Raw genomic sequence first — 18,130 nt, 5'->3', positions numbered from 1 at the left:
TTCCAGGAATTGATTTAGAAAACTGATTTGATCACTTCAGACACATGTAATTAAGTTAAGGCAACTAACAATAATATGATCCACACCAGAGCGGTGTTCGTTGAAAAGCTATTACATTTTCTCTATATTCACGTTGTTTAACAAAGTTTGTTTTGTGCTTTATTTTTTTCTCTTTTTCATTTGTTTTTGGGCACTTAAAGACTGCACATTTTGAATGTGAACATGTCATCATTTCAATTAAAGTTTCAGTCACATCAGCACAGAGAATCACTCCCATGATTCCCCGCAAGCCTTGACGTCATCTTTTGTTATTGTTTTGATTGAGAGTAAAAGTGATGAATGTGGTTTGAAAATGGTAAGCACAAGAACACGCACACACACACACACACACACGCACACACACACACACACACACACACACACACACACACAGTTATACAATGCAAACATAAGCACTGCATTATTATGTTGTTTTATACCCAAAAACACATAGCAAGAGGTTGGAATTCTTCCAAGCATGCATTGACACGTTAGAATAAAATGTAGAGCTCAGGCACACACACATGTGCACACACAAACTCAAATACTCGAACATTCACTTACACACACACTTACACACACTCACTGTGCGAGCTGAATCAGTAAAAGCACAGACCAGCCAAAGGTTTTTTTTTAAAGACCCAAGTCAGCATCAAACTCTGCACTAAACCACTACCCAGTCAAAAAAAATCCCACCAGAGCTGCATCATACTGATCCCATCAGGATGACAAAGTACCAAATCTTTTTGCTGGTTTTACTGTTTCGGCTGTTTGGCCATAAATGTTCTGTGAAGCGCCAGTTTTTTTTTTTTTTTTAATTTATGGTCTCAATATCTTTCCATCCTTTTTTGGAGTTTCTTTCTTTGTGATTGTTTAGTCCTTTTTTTTTTTAATTTCCAGTTCATCACTATTTCTCCCTTTTCTCCAGTTTACTGTCTTCTTTTTTATCTTTTTGTCACACCATATTTAGTCCTTCTACAGCATCGCCACATAGTATGTATGCTTGCTTCCACAAGGACAGACATATACACATACAAGGTATCCCCTAATTATGCTGGGTTGACTGGTGAATGTGGGAGTTGTATTTTCTCTGTATGTCTCTGCGGTGTGAGATGTGTGTCTTTCATGTAGTTAATGATGACCATGTCCATACAGTATGTAACAGGGCCACAGGCCACATCATTATGTTCCCTGCTGAGCTGAAAGGGAGAGTGTGGGTGGTGTGTGTGTCGCCTTTGATCTGATAAATACATACAGCACATACACACAGCTCAAGACAGGACATATTGTTCCTGTTGGTTGCAGAGGTATGGTAAACTTACTGTTATTCACATTTGTTCGGTTCCAGGAGGAAGGAGGCAAGGAATGATTGCTGTTTTTTAAACAGCACAGAGGACAGAAGAAGTTGTTCAGGATTAGAAGGAAGAAGTATAAGAGGCTTTAGCCTTGAGGATGCAGCCCAAATTCAACCAAGCAGCATGCAATAAATTCTGCAGGGGACACAGTCATAAACCCCTGTGGTGTATACAGACAGGAACCCAGCAGACTCATACAGTATCACTGAGATGTGGAGTGCACATTTTAGAGGAGGCAGGACAGACGCTATCACAAGCTATGTTTAGTAAGAAATCATAACAGGATGATGCCGGGGTGCTGGAGGAATAAATCAGCAGAACCAGTCCCAGCAGCAGGAGCGGCATGAATGATCAGAGGAGAGTGAGAGAGAAAATTTGTCATATTATATAAAGTGAGTCAGTTGATACTGATCAGCTGACAGCGTGTGAGACTTCAGTGCCCTGATCCCGTGTGACGCTGTGCAGGTTCACAAAGCTCTCCCTCCTGTTGGATTTTACTCAAGCCTCTCCATTAATGAATATTCGTTGTTTTCATTGTGTTATTTAGAGATTTAGGGAAATAGATGCCATGTCCTTAGAAGTTTAAGAATTATATCAAGAAAAGATGATTTGTATTTATTCTTTGATTTCGAGCGTGTCAGTTTGAGCTCGGGAACAAGTGATAGATTAAAGGCAAAACCAACAATTGACATGTTGTACACCCAACAAGTTGTTTGAGTCTTTTCACCGACTGGATTAACAAATGATCTCAGATATTGAGATTAACATATCATACTTTATCCTGTACAGTTACTAAAAATGCAGTTGAGAATTGTATTTGCCAGTGCATTGCTTAAAAAAATCATCAACAGTTAAATCAATAGTCCTAATGTACTACATCACATCGGTTTGATAAAGAAAGCAGTGGAGGTCAAGTTTCACCGAGTCAGAGAGAAAATTGTAAAAGAGAGAAACAGAATACCGGTTGAAGGGAGACGAGGTGAGGACAGATCCGCTGAGTTTTCAACAGTGAAGGAAAAAAGAGACAAGAATTCCATTGTCATCTGTCCTGATTAATAACCCTGTTAGCCCTTTTAATAGTCCTCAGCTCTTTCCTTCTATCTCTCCTTTCCTGCTCTTTCTCTTTTGACCAGTCAGCTAAAACATGCTTTAGTCAAATATGTGAAATACCAACAAAAAAGAGTTGGTAACCTTTCCTCCCCTCCTCCCCTCCTCCTAATCTTTATTACTTTTCTGTTTCTAAAAAGTTTGTCTTTTTATAGCTTTTGGGTCGCTCTTCAACAGTGCTTCTATGGTAACAGGAGGAGAGTGGGTGTTTAGAGCTTATCTTAAATGGGTGTCATGGTGGCATTGCTATGGCACCAGAAGGAGAGCCACACAAGACATTTAATCATTAATCATAGTGATTCAGGAGGTCAGGGGGTAACATTCTGGTGTTTTAATTCAAAATCTAACATCTCTTAAAGTCCTACATTTCCCATAGTTCATTTGTTACAGCTATGCAGTCCGACTGCTCAAAGACAGAGACGATTAATTCTTACAGAGGAAAAATATATCTCTAGTTGCCATAGTTCCCTTCTTTTCATGCTATTTTTATGTTCATGAAGTTCTTCAGGATAACTTTAATAGCTGATCTGCAATTTGACAAGCCAGGACACCCTATGATGTCATTATAAAACCAAAAGAAGTTCATTAAAAGAACCAAAACAGCTGGCAGACTAAGTCAGTGATAACAAGTTGAACACAGTGTTGCATTTAGCACCGAGGGTGCCTGATGTTTACCTCTTTGGTTAGTGGTTTGGTTAACTGGTGGCCACAACACAAAATACATGATCAACTTTATCAAATGTACAAATGACAACATCTGCGTAAAGACAGGTTACTTTTTGCCAATACTTTTGCCTTGTTTATTTTTTAAACTGATGTTATGACAAACAAATCAATGTTACTTTAAGCTTTCAAGTTTCAAAGTGAAGGTTGATCTCCACTTTGATGATACATGATATGCTATTTTACTTACAGTATGCATCACTAATGTTAATTCAAATAAGAATTGTGAATACATTTTTAAGTTATTTAAATTATTTGTTCATGGAATTAAAGACAAAATAAAGATACATAATTATAGTAAAGTAAAAAGAAACAGGGCACATCACAGACATAGTTTGAATGACGTGTGCTAAAGTTTATAAAGGAAACCTTCTAAAAACACGTGATGAACCTTAATTTTAGAAACAATGGGCATTTCAGTAAGTGTGCACCTAAATCTATGGACAACTTCAATTGGACTTTTAATTTTTGTTTGACCCACGAGCACAAACACACACACAATCAAATATATCAGTGTTTTCCTATTGTATCTCCGTTTCTCCGTTTTCACTGTGTTGTGCTCTGGTCTCGCTCCAATGGACATTAACCAGGGGAGGAATGATAGAGCAATTCTCTACACACGCGCAAACACGCACAGTCATTCATAGACGGGGCTTTTCCAGCGCTCTGCGGGGAGATAGAGTGGTGTGTTTGGTTCTGATAGGAGCAATACAACCAATTCAGCACAGAGAGACAGAGAGGGAGCGGGCTTAGGTTTTTTTTTTTGTATTTTTCTTTTAGGAAGAACTTGTTCTGTACAAATTTTGGATATTGAAAAACAGCAGGACATAGTAGTAATTATGTTTAAGGAGTTGTTGATCAATATTTTCCTGTGATTCTAGTGAACATCAGAGCTCTTTATCCATAAGAGTTTATCCATGCCAGAGCTACTATCAGATTCTGCTTTGGAGCTGAAAACGAGTTTTTGTATTCGGGCTATAATGAAAGAGTCACATAAGATCCAATGACACATGTGTGGTTTGTTTAATGTGTAAACATCAGGTGTATTCCAGCTTCCGAATTCAATTATTCTTTGATTTCAAACATCGTATCTGTCCCCTTAAACTTAGAACATATACCTCTTAGCTCCATAAAATAAGACTTCCAACACCTTCATGGCTTTTGGCCCACCGACCTTCATATCTGAGGAGAAACTATGTCAACAATACGGGTACATACACACTCACATGGTGTTTGATCTCAGTAGGTGAAGGGCTAGAAGGCACAGTCAGGTCCCCTCTCACACGCAGCACATATCCCACCTTGCATGTGTGTGCCTGTTTGTGTGTGTGCTTGTGAGTGTGTGTCCGCGTGTACGCTTGCACGTGTGTGTTTGTGTGTTCTGATACTGCTGCTGCTAACACCACTGGTTCAAAAAGAGGATTGATTACGATGTAAATGTGTGCTCCGCTTACGTTTGATTATCAGTCGCTTTAATATATTGTGTGTTTGTTTGTCCTTGAGGTTGCTCTCAAGTTGCAGTATTTATGTGATCTCCTGCATCTGTAACCATCTATCATGTGTAGAAGCCTCGTTTAGCTTGAACGTTGGTGCACAAGTGGAAAAAAAAAAGGTCAGGTCATCTACCAACTTAGACTAAAATTTGATCTTGACTTCAACTTTGATCTTTCATCTTTCTTCAGCCAGTCAGGAAGGCGAACTTAATACAGCATCATGCAAAACCCGCTGTCATTCTGGGGTATAATCTCATTCCCTTAGCTGACTATACAACAGCTAACAATGTGATGAAACATCAACAGGTTTCAGAAAAAGCTCAAATGGGAAGACAATTGTGAACTGCTGAATAATTCTGTTATTTTTGATATACTACTTTAATATTGTACTGTGTTTTCTTGTCATTTTTCTACCACCCTTCACGCTCTCTGTCTCTTCCTCACAACTTGCGATCAGCCCAAGAGGCGTATTAGATGACTAACACACAATCAAACACACACCGTGAGTCATGCGATGACTTAAAGAGTATAGTAATCTATCTTGTCCTGTCAGTTAAGCGAGCAGCTACTCTGATCTTGATGCTCTACACAGATCTGCGTGTTTTTGTGTCATCTCACTTTGTCTTCATCTGTATCTCCTGCTTGTGTGTGTGTGTGTGTGTGTGTGTGTGTGTGTGTGTGTGACTCGCATGTGTAATTGTGAGAGAAAGTGTTGTGTATATGCTGACACATGACTGGCACAGTGTATCTGTGGGTGTGAATGTGTCTCCCTGCGTGGTAAGAGGAGAAGTCGTGATAAGTCAACACACAAACGCACACCTATGGGCATTTACTTGATTCTGAAAAACAGGAGAGGGTGTAAGCCGGGTTGGAGGGATGACAGAGAAAGAAAGCGACATTTTTCTGCTCTTTCACCTTGGCTTCATCATTCTCCTTCTCTGTACACTTTATAATATCTTTCCTTTTATCTTCCTGTTCCCTCGTGCTTTCTTTCTCTCCTCCTCCTCCTCTCTCAAGGGTACCAGTTACCTTCCCCTCAGAGACCAGACACACACTCCTTTACACAAACACACTGGGTGTCTACATGACATGATGGATTCTCCTGTGTTCTATTATTTTTAAACCAATTACTATATTTCTTTCTCTCTCCTTCTTTTATGTCAATGTCTTTTTCATACTCTCTCTACAAATCCCTCTGCTCTGTTAATACAGGACTAAGATACCCAGATCACCTGACCATAGAGTGTAACTGTCTTAAACAAGCGTCTTTTGCATCCTGCTGGTGTGTGCGTGATTGAGAGCATGGATAAGAGAAAAAAAAGGGGGGACAGATGTAAAATGAGCAGATTAAGTTGTGTGCTAGACAAACTAAAACAAGTTCTAGAGAATCAAGAACAGTGTCAGAAGTGATGGACTGGAGGTTAGCTGTCCAGGGTATTTTTCCAGTGCATGCTGGGATAGGCTTTAGACCTTGTAACCTATAGAAGGAGAAGCAGCTACATAAAGTGGATGTGTGAATTATTAATTAAAAAAAAAAAAAAAAAGCTTGACAGCAGCTCAGTAACTGTCTGTTTGCCAAGAGAATCTAAACAAGGATGATGTTTGTTTTCAGAGAGGCTGAACCTGGAGGTGGACAGATTACAGGCTCCCGTGTGTGAAAGTGAAAGACATTGACAGAGGAAGTAATAAATAGTTTGTGACATTCTCTGCGTGAGATAAAGAGAAATTGAGATAGCATGAGACATGTGTCTGTGTGTTTAGAGAGTTAGCACAGCTAGCATGTGACATTTTTCTGGGATATTTGTTGATCTGTATTGTCAGCATTGTGTGGGGCTGTACATTCTTTCATTTAACAGTAAAGCTGTCTCTTTTACTTTATCTCTGTGTTTAGGTCCTCACACACAACTCAAACTATTTGCAGCACTTCACAGTTAGTTACATATAGAAGAAAAAAGGCGTTAACTGTCTTTTATTCAAATCTTATGAAAGCCAAGCAAAATAACTCGTGAAACATTTTCATGACATTGGTCACAACAAACTCAAAAGTTTAGCCAGATGTTCTGTCAACTTGTTTTTGCCACATGCACACACACAACCAGCTAACATTAACCTTTCTTCATGTCAACTTTTTTCTAACTTCATTTCTTTCTCCATCATCAGCGAGCTACAGGGCCTGTTGCCTGGAAACAGGAGTTCCTCCACTTTCTGTAAACTTTTACAGTCAGAAGGCTGAAGGGGAAAAAAACCCAGAAAATAAATAAATGTAATAAGGCCTACATGCATTCCCCATTAATGTAGAAAATTCAAAAACATGGTTTACAAAACAAAGTCATAATCCTAAAATATGAAAAAGCTTCATGTGCCACTTTTACACACATGCACAGCAGGAAAAATCAATGGCTTATTAATCAATTGTAGCACAGCAAATGTGCAGCATGTGGAACTGTTGGGATCAAGCGTGCACAGAAAGCTCTGGTGTGTATGTGTGTATGACTCCTCATTGCTAAAGGTCATCTATCTTTGTGTCAAGTGTCAAAGGTTACTGGTGACGATAACACAATCTCTGGTTGTTCCTCTTTCAAACCCACATGCCCACGCTCAAGCACACACCAGTATAATCCTTGATCAAACATAATCCTCGTCCAGAGGCGCTCAGATTGGATCTTAAGTCTGTTCATGAGATTCATGTTGGATGTGTGGTGCTGGCATGTTCAAAGCATGTTTACAATGTGTTCGAATTTGTTTCCTTTTAACATTTAGACACATAAGTTGTGTGTCAAAAAAACAAGTCAATGCCTGAAGCAAAAAACTATTGATGTTATTTCTAATTTAGAATTGGGATTATTTAGAGTTGTGTGTGAGAAAACGTTCTTGTATACTCAAAGTCTGGAAAAGCCAGTGGAAGAAGAAGTTGTCGTACTGGAATAATAATGATTTAAAAAGAGTCTGTTGGAGGTAAGGTGGACAAAACAGAGTATTCTCTTGGTGTACAGTATGAAACCACCACTGCTAAAGGCTTAAATGTGTATCTACAGGTGTGTGAAGACATTGTTTCTTTTCACTTGATGATTTAACCCCTTGACATACCAGCTAATGAAATTGAGACCATCTTGAGACTAGAACTGCTGCAGAATGAGAGAATGAAGTGAACTGAGTAGCAGTGAGAAAAGGTGGGGGATATGAAAGCTGGAGAAAAAAAAATCAAGCAATTTATCGACTATTCTAGAAGTAATCTCAGCTCATACCCACCCAATCTCACATATTACTGGAAACCACAAGCTCAGAAAAAAACCCTCTGCTCCTATAAAAGTTGAGGGGTTTTTTTTCAGAACCTTTTCCTTCCATCAGGTAAAATGGTAAAAAAGAGTATTTTTTTCTGCTTCCCCTAGTTTATTGATGTTATATGTACTCTCTTAGACTTGTTTCAGCATGCCGTGAGAGCGAGTGGAGAATCTCTGTTCACAGAGCCAAGAGAAACTGTCAATGATGAGTGACAATATCTCAGCCTTTACAGTACAACCTGTGTTATCAAAGTTAAACACGCCTTTAAGGACCTTTTTGAACAGAGTCATAATAGTAGGTGTTTAAATAAAGTGTTGCTCCATTCCTTGTGCCCACCCCATTCTAAAGGGAAGTGCACTCTTATAACCTCAGGACTCCGCTCTCTGCTCCACTCCTTCTCTCTTGAATGACTTAAAAAAAAAATCGGATAGCTTGATGTTCTTACAGAGTAGAAGGTGGAAAGTTTGTTGGGTGGAAATTCCCATACTTCACAGGCGTTCGCTTACTGAGACAGTGACTAATGAGCCACAATTTTCACTGTTGTTGATTTCACATCAAAAGTAAATATGACATTATTAAGCCCCTGCTCTTCCTTTGAGGAATGTCAGTCTTGATTACACGTCTTTATCCTTCTTTGAGCTGTAGCAATTACAACAATACAGAAAAAACAGCAGACCAATTTTGCACACTGACCCAAAACTTAACCTCATATTTCAGGCTCTGTTGAAAAACAGCTCATTTCAGGAAAATAAAACATAAACCATAATTACAGTATGATGAGTTGTGTACCCTTTTGCAATGACTGAATATATTACATAAAGAAGCCCCTGTAACACTCACTGAAACTGTAAGATTGTTATATCTAAACGGCTTATAATATGCAGAACTATTATTGCATTGTACTCTCTTTAAGCAATGGCCTGTGTACTGTTACACAATGACATGCTTAAGTTTCACATAAGCCTCAGTTAAATAACCAACTGGTGTTAAGTATGTGACATGAATAACTGGAACAGACAGAAACTCACAATTTTACTCATGCAGTTGCACACACTGTAATAAACACGCACACAGAGACAGTGCCTTGGTATAGACGTTGTACACACAGACACACAATAGGCAGTCTGCATGCTGACAGAAGAGTAGTAATTAGGCTTATGTGCTGTGAATATTCTTGGTACAATACTGATCAGTGTCATCAAGTTGTATGTGTGTGAGGAGGAGGAGAGAGACAGTGAAACAGAGGGAGTGTAATGCTGCAGCACACAGTTTCCATGGTAACATTGGAGCCCATCTTGGTCTCTATGGTAACTCATGGTTGGCACCCACAGAGGAAAGAAAGAGAGAGTTGAGGGGAAGAATGAGTGGAGGTGAAGACGTGGAAGTTAGGGACGAGAAGAAAAAGACAGAATGAGAGAAATAACAATAACTGGGAGAGGGGAAGAGGAAGGAATGGAAAAGACCTCCTAGCTTTCCCTGAAATCAATGTCGGCACCTTTGAATGGGAATACACTCTATGATTGTCAAACTGTGGGGAATGTGGTCTCACATTGTACGAGATAAATGTTTGCGATGCACAACTAAAGCTCGCAACCTACCGTAAGATCTGGTGTAAAAGACACACTTTTAGGTCTATTTTTTATTTAAGAAAGTGTGCTGCGTCCTTTGCACTGGTGCGACCAATATAACAGGATAAAATGCTGACACACACGCCGTCATTACCACAAGTGGTGCCGCCACCATCACCCAACATTTACCTCAACTTGTGTTGCCTTCTTAAAATTTGTTTATTGTTTTATTCTTATCTTTTGAAATGTTTGAAATACTTTTTGTGCCTATGTAAAGCACTTTGAATTGCTGAAAGGTGCTGTATAAATAAACTTGCCTTGCCTTGCCTTTTATTGCGGATAGGAATTACAAAAATGTTTTGTGAGAGCTAGAAGTAATTCATTTCTAAAATCTTGCAGAACTTAATATAGATAATATATAATAATATAATGTGTATATTTCCTTCTCCTTCACAACAGTTGCATCATTAGCTTGCTAATAGGATGTACACTAACAATGTCTCCAGACCTTGTACTTACTCTCCCTGTGGTTGCTGCCTCTGAATAAATCATTACCGGATGTTGGCTGTTGCAGTCTTTGTAGTTGTACAGAAATATTTCCTGTCTGAGCAGGAAAAAGTGCTTCTGTTTACAAAGCTAGGAGGAGTTCAGATTTGCAACAATTGCATTGAACAATTTGATCTCAGGGTTTTCATCATCTTGGTGTTTTGGCTCAACAGTGTTTGGTAAACATGTGGAATATGTAGGACTTTGCTCCTTCTGTTTTATGTTTTCATAGTTGAGCCATTGGTAATCTTTGTTCAGGGTTTATGTTTAAAACTCTTACACATGCATACACAAACACACACACACATAAACGCTGAGTCTGTGTTGCTTTTTAATTCAAAACCGCCTAATAGGTAATCCTGTCTTGAAGCACACACACTCACAAACACACACGCATGGAGAAGGTCATGGTGAATGGAAACATTGTCTGCTGAAGGGAAGAATGTCGATACCATAATCTGGTCTATTTGATGGATAGGTGGTTTGGTTGACCTATCACAGTTAACTGAATTATTGCCCCCACCCACTCACCTTTCTATCCGTCTCTCAGCCTTCTCTCTCTCCTTCTCTATCTCTTTCTCTCTCCTTCTCATCCATCCATCCACCTCTCCCCTCTCGGTCTCTCATCTTTTCTGTCTCATTTCTTTCCAGTCACTAACAAGATTAGTTGTGCCCCTTATGGATTTTGCCCTTCATGGGGTCAGTATGAACGGATGGAAAGGAGGCAGAGAAGTCTATCTGTGTGTCTTTGTGTGTGCGTCGGGCTGAGCTGTTCCAACCAGATGTTTTTCTCTGTTTTATTCTTCTGAGCGTCGCACTGTCTGGCTGTCACCGGCAGATACACAGCCTGGTTTTGTGTGTCTGTGTGTGTTTTAAAGGGCGCTTCTGTGTATTGATAATTGATAGGGATGTGTGTGTGTGTGTGTGTGTGTGTGTGTGTGTGTGTGTGTGTGTGTGTGTGTGTGTGTGTGTTAAATTAATTACTTCCACAAAGACTCTTAGTGTCACTGTGTGTTGGAGTGTCTGCAGATCCTATGATGAATATAATTTTTTTTTAAACACACAGATCAGAAGACAAGGTGTCTCGCTCCAAATCTTTGAACTGGAGACTTCTGTGCCAGTAAAGTGCACTGGGTGGACTTGAATTGAAATGAGAGGAGGTTGGAAACAAAACAAATTTAAGACAGCTTTCCGGTGCAGAATCCCTGGCCTCAAACTCAACCTGCATTTCAAGTCGCCTGTCTATCAAAATGTGCAAATTAAGATATCCACATTATTATTCACACCATTTCCTCCATTGTCAAGCTTCTTGAACATTTCGAAGTGTGGGAAAAAACACCCCCAAATCCCAGATTGTATGATAATCACCTCATTGAAAGCATTATATCAAAGCATGATTCTTTTCTCAATATCCAGGAGTTGGTGTGATTACAGCTGCTGAGAGTGAAATGCTTTAGAAATCCAGCTCAAATAAACAACTACGCTTCATACTTAGCAATTTGACAGTAAAACCACAGTTGTCATGTGAAAACAGTGGCTACATGACTGCCTCTCATGGCCCTGTGTATGTTTGTATGTGTGTGACCTGATTGTAGTTTGACACAGCCTCTCTACATACTGAGAAAGCTGTTTGTTTAGCTGTTCCTACTTTATACTCACATCAGCCTGATGAGATCAAATCTTAATGCAGCCATTGTACACACAAACTAATCCAACACTGACATGTTCTTTGAGCTTCAACAACACCTTTTCACTAGCTGTTAAAGACGAGCCATCAGAGTTGAACATCTCAATGACAGCCATGTAACATATTGAGCATCCTAAAATAAAGGCTTCATTAGTTATGAATGATTAACCTTTATTATTGTTCTTAAAATGGCCTCACTGTAAATTTAAATTTATTGAGAAATAACAAATAAATGAAGCATTAAGAAATGGATAATTAAAAGCATTGAATACTGGAAAAACAAGCACAATAAAACCTTGTAATGTCCATGTTATTTATTTTCTTCGTCATTGAACCTAAAATGTTAAATTGGTCTGCATTTCTCTTTTACTTGCACAAAATAGGCTTATTCATTGTGCCATTTTTTTTTTACCATTGTGATATTGTTTTGTCAATTTGAATGACAACAATGTACCTAATGGTGTAACTTTCACACCATTTCTACTTTGTCTCAGTCGGGTAAATAGACTATAATGAGGAGGTTGGTATACTCCTTTAAAATATTTCCTCAGGTAAATATGCCTTAATAATACCCTTATGACATAAAGATGCCTGCACCTGATATAGAATCTTTTATGAAAGCATCATATTTTTGGGGAGATTATTTACTGACCCTATCAGCTTGTGATGCTATTTTGGTAAACTTGGACCCATGTGGTCCCTCAGGCCTTAGGTTCAGCTGACAGATCCCATAGGGAGGGGCCTTGGAGCATGGAGGGACCTGGGCGGCCTTGAGTCCCAAACCTCTGGCCCTCTGTGTGTGTACGTCCATGGGAAACAGTGGGAACCGGGAGAGGAAGAATTGGGACTCAGATTCAAGGAAACATTGATAGCCTGAGCTAAATAAAGTATTAGATCAAAAACAATATGTATGTTCCTCTCAGGGACCGAGATGGAGGGCAGAGAGTATTTCTGCATTTAGAATATTTCCTGATTAATTTATACATGAGCTTATTAGTTCAGAACCACCCTTGATCTCTTTCCAGTAATACACTTGACGAAAAGTTGAAAAGAAATATAAAGGATGATTATGTAGATGATGAATAGATTGGAAGTTAACGATGATCTGGAGATCCTCTCTCTCTGTCTCAAGGCCATTCCAGGACATTTCCCAGGACCCTTTTAGGCAGGGGTCATCTCTATGACAACAATATCTGTGGACCTCTGTAGTAAAAAAGTTTCATGTGTGTGTGTGTGTGTTTCTACATGCAAGCATTCCTTTCTTTAAACAGTTGCCTCTTAGGACAGGAAGAGAGTCGCTTTTATAAAATAATCAAAATACTTTGATTGTGTACACGATTACAAGTTAGACAAATACATGTTCACACATAAATAATCTAACACACACACACACACAAACAGCAACAGAACAGCTTGTTCTGGTTGATCAAATCGGAGCAGAATGGGAGGAAGGAGCCTGTGCTGTTGGTACTCATAAGTCAAATACAAGGTCTTTATTGTTAAAAGGGGAGTAAATAAAGAAAGTCATGACTGTGAATGAATCCGAACATCTGTGAACCCGTCTTACTGCTAAAATGTACCTACCTATCAAAATACGGAAAGAAATGGTCTGCAACGCTGCTCAAGCAAATAAATGACGAACCTTCCTTTTTGTGTATCTCGACAGGAGCGTGTGGAGTATCTGTTCCTCATCATCTTCACAGTGGAGGCTTTCCTGAAGGTAATAGCCTACGGCCTGCTCTTCCACCCCAATGCCTACCTGAGAAACGGCTGGAATCTGCTCGACTTCATCATCGTTGTCGTAGGGTGAGTAGACAGAAATGATTTTAGCTCTAAAACAGTCGAAATGACAAAGAAAGCCAATCCATGTGTAATTGTACTCTAATTTCTCTTTCCAAGGCTTTTAAAGCATTGGCCAACATTTTTATAAGCATCTGCACATCATTAGCAAATTCATCATAGTACCTTTGCATAATTACTGCCAACAAATGAAACTAAAGCCAAAACAACGGACAGCCTCAGTTTAATGCTATGGATACTCAAAGTGCTAGACTCTTTCACATTTCCAATGGATATACTTGATTCCAGCTGCAACAACAAGGACCATTCTATCTTCCTCTTGACCTTGACGTACACTGTAATTGTAAATTTACTTACGCTTTGATGATGAACATTGTTTCCCTTTTTTCTGTTCTCTTGGCACACAAATTGCATTTAAATCAAGAGGCCTATAAAGGAAATATATGGTCTTCTCTGTCCTCAGGTATTGTACTAGTCTCTCAGTCTGTGTGGCATTTTAAAAATGTACAATACAAGTCAACTTCTCATATAAGTTTTGCAATAAAACAATCCTCCTTCACAGTGGATCAGTTAAGCCGCAGTAGATTGGCCTGTAGTGTATTGGTGAAGGCTAAACTGATTAGCTTGTTAGATGCAGATAGCAAAGCTCTGCTCTGTTTTTCTTTATCTGCAACTCAGCAACATAGCCCATCTGCTAAACCCTCTGTGCCTGTGGCCTATGTGCAAGTGTGTTCGTATGTGCTTGAAGTAAGCGTGTGTGTGAGTGCACTCTGCCTGCCAGCTGTGCTTTGTGTACAATATTGTGTAAGGGTAATGACACAATAGCTACTGGACCTGACAGTTGTTAATGCCATAAACATGTTCTGTTTGACCGTGTGTATGGTGTGTATGTCTGAGTCTGTGCCTGTTGTGTGCACATGCTGGAGAAAGAGGCAGCAAGAAGGCATCCCTCAGCCTGAAGGAAGGATCTGAGCTCACACAAACACACTCTCATCGGCAGTGAAGTGTTCAGTCACTTTAGCCATCACAAACTGAAAGTGGTTGGCTTCACCCCAAAGACACACACACACACACACACACACACACACACACACACACACACACACACACACACACACACACACACACACACAGGGCTGGCATCAGTGTGCCAATGCCCCTGGCATAAACACAACCTTTACCACTCTTATGCTGTTATCTACCCTCTCTGTCTGCCTCTCTCTCTCTCTCTCTCTCTCTCACTCTTTCTCTCTCTCTTTCTCTCTGTGTCTCTTTTTGTCTCTGTTTATGTTGAAGCTTCTGTTGTGCTGCAGTATAGTTTAATTGTGCATAAAGCTGTACTCATGCTGTCAAGGAAATTGTTTTTTTACCTTGAAGCTCTACCACGGAGAGGTCAAAGGGACAAATACAAGCAACAGCTCCGGAAAATGCAGAGTTCACTGTCTTGCTCAAGGACACTTCAGGAGGGCTGGGGCTTGCTGTTTTGGGAGATTACACCTAGATGGCCTCTCTAGGCTTCCCCAAGGTTTAAAAGGCCAATTTGTCAGGGTTCAGCAGATCTGTTTTGTAATTAAATACAAATACATGCACACCCTCCTTTGATTTCACACATTGCAGACAAAGTCTCTATGTGTGTGCATGACTGGTTGTCCTTGTGCCTGAGTTTGTGTGTGTGTGTGTGTGTGTGTGTGTGTGTGTGTCTGTCTGTGTCTGGCTGTCTGTCTGTCTGTGTGTGTGTGTGTGCAAATGAAAAGTGACAGAGTTCGCTCCCTCTGGAATGGTCCCCATATGGGTGAAAGAGCTTCTACCTGGTTGTGAGCAGCCTTGGGGGCTCACATACTGTATGCACTCAAACTCACACACACATAGCCTACACAAGCACACATGCATGCAAGTGTATACTCACACATACACTCATATGTTGAAATCTAAGCTCTTTTGTCTCTTAGAGTTCAGTTTGTTAATTTTAATCGATTTATTGTTACTTTGATTTTTTTTATCTCTGCTTTGTAAGGTGACCTTGACTGTTTTGAAAGGTACCTTTAAAGGACATATGTTTTTACTATTATTAATATGATTATTTTTAGTGAAGGGTGGGTGAGCCAATGCATGTGCATGCGTGTGTGTTTATTTGTGTGTGGGAAATCTGGTACTTTAAGGACTTTCTTTTTAACGCTGAATCCAAGTGTACAGTATAGAATCATCTAAAAAATTGGAATTTAATAGAGTTAAACCTTTTGGCAATAAAACATTATGGTGATTTATTGATTAATTCATTAACAAAAGCATAATTACTGTACATCTAGACTTTGGACTTAGGCAACAAGAGCAGGAAAAATACATCACCTTGGGCTATGGGAACTTGTGAGGGACATTTTCACAGTGAAATGACATTAAATAACATAAACACATAATAAGTAGCTTGAAAATAATAATGAATGAATCTAAACAGTGGAAGGCCCGTTAATAACATAGTCATTCAAATATTTATCATTTATGTGCTTTGACTTCTCTAAAACCTTTGACTCAGTAAAGCCTCTGTTATCTAGCCTCTATCTTCAAGCCAGTATTTGGTGCTACATTTAAATACTTTAATTATCATTTAACACCCCACCACTGCAAAACACACATGTGCTGATGGTGCAAAACTGTGGATCCTCGACATGCTTTTTATTCTCTGTATCAAAGGCGTGCTTCCTACCAAGAGAGAGAGAGTGAATCAAATTGAGAGGGTGGCAGTGCGAAATGGAGAGGCTGAGAGAGAGAGAGAGTGAGAGGCAGCGAGAGGGCGATATGTTTTGAGAGGTCTTTTTCAAGTGGCCATTTCATCTGTGCTAATTGATAATTCCCCATGACTAACGCGCCGATGACTGGCCTTTGAGCCTCACTAGCTGGAAAGTGGTATTGTATGGTGATTTCTAAAGGATCTCAGAGGCACAGAGAAAGAAGAGCGACAGTGATAAGCTCAGCTGGACGTACATAGATTCAAGCTTGTAGGCCACTCACATCTAAATAATCTAACAGGGGATAAAAGCCACTTAAAGGCACCAGCATAGAAACATGTTTGACTCTTTAATTGAATACTATATTTCCATGAAATGCTTATCTGAAACAAATTATGTTTTCAGACACGATTATGTTACAGCCTAAATCTAGACTAAATCTTTGAACAGACGTTGTGTGTGTACATATGATGAAGGTTGCTGAAGTCATCTCTCTCTGTTTTGCAGCTTATTCAGTGCGATCTTGGAACAGGCCACCAAGGGGGACGGTGCCACTCCTATCGGAGGGAAAGCGGCGGGCTTCGATGTCAAGGCTCTGAGGGCGTTCAGAGTACTCAGACCCCTCAGACTGGTCTCTGGAGTACCCAGTAAGTACTGAGAGCTGCGGAACAAAGAGAGAAGGGGAGAATGAACGAGAGAAAAGAACAGAAAGAGAGTGGAAACGATGCCCTGTGGATCAGGTGTGAACGGTGATTGGGTGAGGCGGGGGAGAAATGAACCACAGATTGGAGCTGATATTGGTGCCACACATACACACACAGTTTTAAATCCACACACATACACACGCTGACACAACGAGTCCTCTTGTCCTTTTTATCAGACACTCAGACAGTGCGAGCAGTAGATGAGTTGTCTGTCAGCCTGTCCATGTTAGTGACTACAGAAGTCAATAATCCAACAGGCCAGGAGACAGAAGGGGATCAGATATTATGAATGAAGGCTTGTGCAAGTGTTAGCACCTGTGTGTTTGTGTGTGTGTTTATTTGAAATTCAGATCTTGTATAAAGCATAGCAGGCAAATGATAAGGATGCTAACCCTCACCTCACACACTAGTTTAAAGCTTGAGTGTCTCAGTTTACAGTATTTAAACTGAACCCTATCCAACATTGTCCTCTGTATTACATTTGATCTTATGTGATTAAATCCACACACACCAAAATCAATGCAGGTAGTCCTCAGTCACTGATGCCACCTACTGTGGTTTTGCATTTGTAAATTATATGAATAATTGCACAGCAACCGTCTTCCCTCAAATTGATCTCAATTCATTTGTAATCATTACTTGAGCGTAAGTACCGGTATATAAGAAAGGCTTTATTAATTACATTAGCATAACTGACTGTTTCAATTTCTTAGTGTCAACACATTCACCTGTTCTCAGAAATTCCTCTTTGTGTGTGCTGCAGGTTTACAGGTGGTGTTGAATTCCATTATCAAAGCCATGGTTCCTCTGCTCCATATCGCCCTGCTGGTCCTTTTCGTCATCATCATTTACGCCATCATCGGCCTGGAGCTCTTCATGGGCAAGATGCACAAGACATGCGTTCACGAGCATATAGGTATCCACCCACGGCCACACATGCATCGGGTCCCACATGAACGTGCAGAGAGAATGACGAGGAAAGAGAGAGAACATGTAGTCGACTGCACACGGATGCACAGATGCAAATAAAAACATGCATGATCACACACATACACTCAGTTTCTTACTTCAACGCTCTGATCAATATGGAAGCATGCATTCAT

The 18,130-nt window shown here is 39.9% G+C and overlaps 1 protein-coding gene across 1 annotated transcript in view; it reads left to right on the top strand.

Annotated features, from left to right (window-relative positions):
• Positions 1–18,130, top strand: part of cacna1c (calcium channel, voltage-dependent, L type, alpha 1C subunit) — a 173,184-nt gene that overhangs the window by 88,087 nt on the left and 66,967 nt on the right. The window contains exons 4-6 of the mRNA XM_061029521.1: positions 13,467–13,606; positions 16,831–16,970; positions 17,791–17,943. Of these exons, the coding sequence (XP_060885504.1) occupies positions 13,467–13,606; positions 16,831–16,970; positions 17,791–17,943 (433 nt within the window). The remainder of the gene's footprint in view (positions 1–13,466; positions 13,607–16,830; positions 16,971–17,790; positions 17,944–18,130) is intronic.

The sequence above is a fragment of the Labrus mixtus genome, chromosome 22 (assembly GCF_963584025.1).
Source record: "Labrus mixtus chromosome 22, fLabMix1.1, whole genome shotgun sequence".
NCBI classification, from domain to species: Eukaryota; Metazoa; Chordata; class Actinopteri; order Labriformes; family Labridae; genus Labrus; species Labrus mixtus.
This window is presented reverse-complemented; position numbering and strand designations above follow the sequence as displayed.